At 40.4% G+C, this 5,469-nt stretch overlaps 1 protein-coding gene across 1 annotated transcript; it reads left to right on the plus strand.

Moving 5' to 3' along the window:
• Positions 1-843: 843 nt before the first annotated feature.
• Positions 844-2,150, plus strand: LOC102671292 (IQ and ubiquitin-like domain-containing protein). Its single transcript, XM_031510391.1, has one exon. The coding sequence runs from the start codon at positions 876-878 to the stop codon at positions 2,052-2,054; it is 1,179 nt and encodes a 392-aa protein (XP_031366251.1). The 5' UTR covers positions 844-875; the 3' UTR covers positions 2,055-2,150.
• Positions 2,151-5,469: the final 3,319 nt, after the last annotated feature.

The following is a 5,469-nucleotide window of genomic DNA, read 5'->3' on the forward strand; positions in this document are numbered from 1 at the left end:
TGAACCGAACTTCCAAATGGAGAGCCCAACACCGGCCACGACAACGAAACCACCAGCCCTGGTTGGGTGGAGGAGCAAAGTAACCGGGATCGTTTATCGCAACGCGTGTACGCAGACGGGTCTCACGACGGATAAATTTACAAACACGGGGCGGGACGTGGGTGTACAGGCGTATTTCTTCCCCGACATCCACGACAAAATCGTAGCCAGCCCTTCCAAGAAGACAAATCTCAACGATGTCCCAAACGAGAAGACGCTGGAGAGCGTCGTAAAGATACAGAGGTTTTACAGGTGAGCATCTCAAGATAAAGTAATAAAATTCTTTAGAGGAAGGGCGAGGTTTTCTCGTATCTTCATTGAAATACGTCCATGGTTGATTAAAATCAGTCGGTTTTAATCGTGACCCAACTTCCAAGGGAAGGGTGGTAGCGCTTAAAACTCGGCGCTAGTAGAGGCGTGGAAAATTTGTCCGTGTTGCTTCAAGTAGGTCAAAGGGAAGTGCTTTAAAACTTTCCCGTCCGAGCTACAATAATTTAACATAATATAGATCAATTAAAACCTCTCCCAACCCCCTCGAATTATTACTTCGATCAACTTAAATAATTTTACAATCCCTCCCTTTCCCCAAACTTACATACTTAAGTACTTAGCGCTGAACTTCCTGAACTCGAGCGAAATATTTCCAACACAATCCTCTCTCTTCCTGAACCTCTTCCTGAACCTCCACCGGATTCAACCCGACCCGATTTTCTCGCTTCGATGAAAAATCACTCGAAGGAAGGCAATCCCTACGAAACAGAATCACGCTGCAACAACACCTGTTCAAACGTTCGCTCGACGATGTCCGCAGAGATTACCGCGCTCGGCAAACCGCGATGATCTCGTCGGGCGGCCGCGTTTCACCCCTCGCTGAGGACGCGAACGAGTTGGAGCCGAGGCACCACTATCGCAGCCAAGATTTCGTGATACTAAACCGCGTGCCGCCGAGTACGAGGGCTGACTTCGAGCTGCTGTACAATCTGCTCGATCGTTGGCGCATCGACGAGACGAGGAGGGCGAGCGAGCATCTGTACAAGTCGGCCAGGATCGCCTACGGTGGTCTGATCCTGTCCAAGGAGGTGGAGTTGCTGCGGGCCATAGACTCGATGAAAACTAAGGTGAAGTCGGAGAGGAGGGAGAAATCTTACAGAAAGTTTCTCGACGAGATGTGCGCGCCCGTCGTTTGGAAAAATGGCCGAGGGGAAACGATTTCCGTGGACACTATCCTCGCGCAGAAGGCGAGACGCTTTCGGGACACGTTCGAACGCTTGTCGAGGAAGAACTCGAACGTCGACGAACGATTGAACGCGGTGACCGAGTTGAGGAAGGATGTGGAGACTCACACGTGCAAGGAATCGGACGAGTTGATGCGTTTGTTGGACCAGGAGATATATTTTCTCACTCGCGGAGTGAAGGGGAGCAAGTTGAATTGGTTGAGGAGCGCCCTTGACATGGCTTTTTTGAGGTTGGCCAGGGAGTGTCTGAGGAAGGAGCAGGAGGGTTCGATGCGAGGTTGGTTCCAATCTGGTTGCAGAACCACGTGCAGAAGTTGCGGCAGACTGGTGACCGTGGAAAAATTTCAGAGACAACGTTCCTTTTCGTGCGAGTACTGTTTGCACGCGAGGGCACGAACCGACCCACGACTCGTGTACCAACCTTATCGGAGATTGCTTCGAGATATCAGACGGCACGAAATTAAAATGCGCTGTTACGGGAGCCTTGCCTTCGCTATCGATGCGAAGATCGTTTACCATTTAGTGAACGAGATCTGGCACGGGAGATCGGCGATTTCCGGGAACGATTGTTTGGAAGAGTTGAAATTGGTTAGATTTAGGAAGGGCGAGGAGTGGACACCGTGGAATTCTCTTTTGCTAACTGCCAGGGAAGCCTCGTTGCATCGAACGGTCGACGATCTCGAGAAGTTTTACGGGGCGATGATACTGCAAAAGTTTCACACGAAGAATCTTCAGGCTAAACTTCGATTCGAGTCCGTGACTGAATTCAAGAGTCTTTGAGGGGGCAAACGGTGTTATTAAAGTTATTCCTTTTATCGTTGTCCCTCGACAAGTTAATTAATTGACGGATCGTCTTTTTAAAATAAAAACAGAGAACGAAGAGGAAAATACGAGCCTTTGGTGAAGAACAGTTAATTTAATTGCACGCGTGTTAGATATATAAGAATATGTAATTTGTAAGATGTAAATATATATCTCGAATAAAATGTAATATTCTAATAATTGTCTAAATTCATTAAATACCTGTCATTGTGGATTTTAATTTATAATTAGTTAGATTAACGAAATTGTTTAGACATAGTTACCTTTAACATTTAATTATTTATTCATCTAGAGATTAATATATTCCTTAATATTAATATTAATATTAGGACAACAAGTATACTTCAGGAATGTTCGATAAACAATTGTTGTAATTTTCACGCGAAGAAGAGAATTTGTTTTTAGTTTTATTCCCAATTACAAACTCGCGGAAATCCAGGCTTTGTTAGGTATGAAATGCTAGGTATTAAACGTTAGAAGTTGGTACCTCGTTTTCCATTTACCTGGCTTCTGCCAGTTGGCTTTGCACGCGTTGATTGTGCGAGTTAATCGCGCCACAGTTTATAAACTAAGTTTCCATCGAGCAAGAAAAGAGCCGGTGACAGTTAACCCTTTATAATCCCTCGTATCTTCCTATACTGTGCGTTACGCGAGACTTGGCGCGAAATTGCGTCTGAATATTGACACCATGATATCGAATATCGAAGCAGAATTGTATCATATGAGATCTGAAAGACAAATCGAAACGATGAATTGTTTTTCTCGCAATGAAAATAAAATAATTTAATTCGTAAAAAGGAGAATTGGAATAATTTTTATTGATGCGTACAAAAATTGAATCAAATTTTCAGCAATTTTAAAGCTGAAACTGTTGAATATTCTCTCCGGCTGTTAAACCTAGATCTCTCTTTATGAAGGTAAAAAAGGAAGGGAAATAATAATAAAATGAAACGGTCCCCTTGTGTTTTATTGTAGATTACGTAAAATGTCTACGTAAAGATGCTAATTTTTATTTCGTCATGAACAATGTGTCGCAATGCGAAAGTATTTCATGATTTAAAATTGCGATTCTATTTATAAAAATTTCTCGTTCAAAATTTCAATTTGCAACGTATAAGTATAAATGCAAGATTTTAATCGTAATAACTTTCAGGATAAGTTTGTTAAAATCTTTTATTTCCTTCTGTAATGTAAATTTTTACAAACGTTCAATTTTTTCATTAATGGAATCATATTCCATGCAATTTTTATTTACAGAATAATCGAAAATTAATCGAATCGAAAATAGGATACGAGGAAAATTTTTATTAGATCATAATCTTCTTTTCAATATTGGACGAGAAACGATATCGCGCGCGATTTACTTGACAAATATATTCACCGAGGACGGCTTTGAGTCTGAAGATCTGATGAAATCAACCACTGCTTATCATTGGTCAAATACTCGCCGAAGCCGATGTCATAAATTTCAAATACGCGGTCCAGTCAAAGCGTTTCACATCAAAGCGGTCAAATCGACTATAATATCATCTCTCGTATCGTCTCAAACGTTCAACATCTCTTGAACGCTTCACTATCTATACCTATTGAACTCCTTTTTAAAATTTTTCTCCACGATTTTTTTTCATCATTCGAAACTTAATTTAAATCGAATTTTTATTTACAGAATAAATTAATCTAATTATCTGATTATCAAATGTTCCGTCGAATTTGATAACAGTTAATAATAGAAACGGTTATAATAGCTATGTTCGTAAATTATATCGCGTTTACTATAGACAGGCGGTTAAGTAATTCAGGATCGCATGTGGTCAGACGTCTAGTTTAATAATAAGACGATTATACGCTCAACGCAATGTACATGCGTTAGATATATGATAACTATATATTATACTATGTATAGCATCTATGTATTATATTGAATGTTCATTCGTAAAATTAAAGAAAATATATATAATAAAAATGATCCTTGTTTAAATTCAATATCATCAAAGTACAACTTTACAACTCGATTATAATACTCCTAAAATATAATTAAAATAACAATTATTGTAATATTTTATAGAAATTATATAATGTATATTGCAAATCGTAAAAATGAAAATTTAAATCTGTCAAATAAACATTTTTCTGTTAGAACGAACTCTTTAGTCCCAAATCGAAATTACGAATTTCGAATATTTGCGAATTATATCTTAAGAAGGGAACGAATAGAAAATACGAATGATGCGTTATTCCGGATGCGAATTAAACGAGCTTTTCAACATTGTTGGGGACCAACACATTATTATTCGAGAACTCTCGAATACATCGGAAATGAGATATTCCGAGAACGATCTGGTAACAATGTTTCAAACTATCAAATTACTTCCTGCCATTTTGCAATAATGTTGGCCCAAGTTTAACACATGCGAGCGGCAGTTTTTCCTTTCCAAGATAAACGTTGCCCCTCGAACGAATTAAATCGTGCCACGTGGATTCTAACGTGGATGCAGCGCAGTCAACAACCCAGTTTCCGTCGTTTCCGTGGATGCATAAATAAGCAGGAAGAAGGGAGCCGGCCATTCGGGAAAGAATTCGTCGGAGGCGAATCGAGTCGCCCACAACTTCCCTCCCACGGCGAACTTTTCGATTATATTCGAAATTATGGCGTTCTTCCAGGAGTTGGGGAGAGGGGTTGAAAGGAATCCCCGCGATTTTGTCCCTATGGAAACTCGTTCCAATCGTATTCGAGGGAATATTATCGTCGATTCGTTTAATAAAATATTAATCCTCCATCGATTCTGATCCCTCGATGGATTTATCGCGATAAACGTGGCATTTTAAATGCCCGGAATCGCATTACCGATACTTCGACGAACTAATTACGCCGAGGAGGAGAGAACCGGGCCTGGCAAGAAGTCGTTTCGCAATTACCGAACGTAAACTCCAATCTGCTCGCGATTTAATCAGCCTGCCACAACCTGGCGCGATTTTGATTGCTATATCTCCCGATCTGATCGAATCGTTAACTTTTATCGTTACTTTCATTATTATTTCTCGTTTCGAACCAAGAGAGAGAGAGAGAGAGAGAGAGAGAGAGAGAGATAACGTAACGAAATAGGAACCGTCCAACTTATAACAACGATCCGATGTTATACGTTATAGGGAGGAAGGGATTAATGATGAGATATGACGTCGATAGATTCAAGTTTTCAATTAATTAACCCATCGAATGGGCGATGATTAATCATTTTATACGGCCAACGAAAGGAAACTAATAAACCGAAAATGGGGTTGCGGTAACGATTAATTTTAATCTTTTTTTTTTTTTTTTCTATTCCTTCCACCTTCCCTCCCCCCCCCTCCCTACTTGTTCCGGTTCGAACCGGAA

Source organism: Apis dorsata, unplaced genomic scaffold, assembly GCF_000469605.1.
Source record: "Apis dorsata unplaced genomic scaffold, Apis dorsata 1.3 scaffold_3, whole genome shotgun sequence".
Taxonomy (NCBI): Eukaryota; Metazoa; Arthropoda; class Insecta; order Hymenoptera; family Apidae; genus Apis; species Apis dorsata.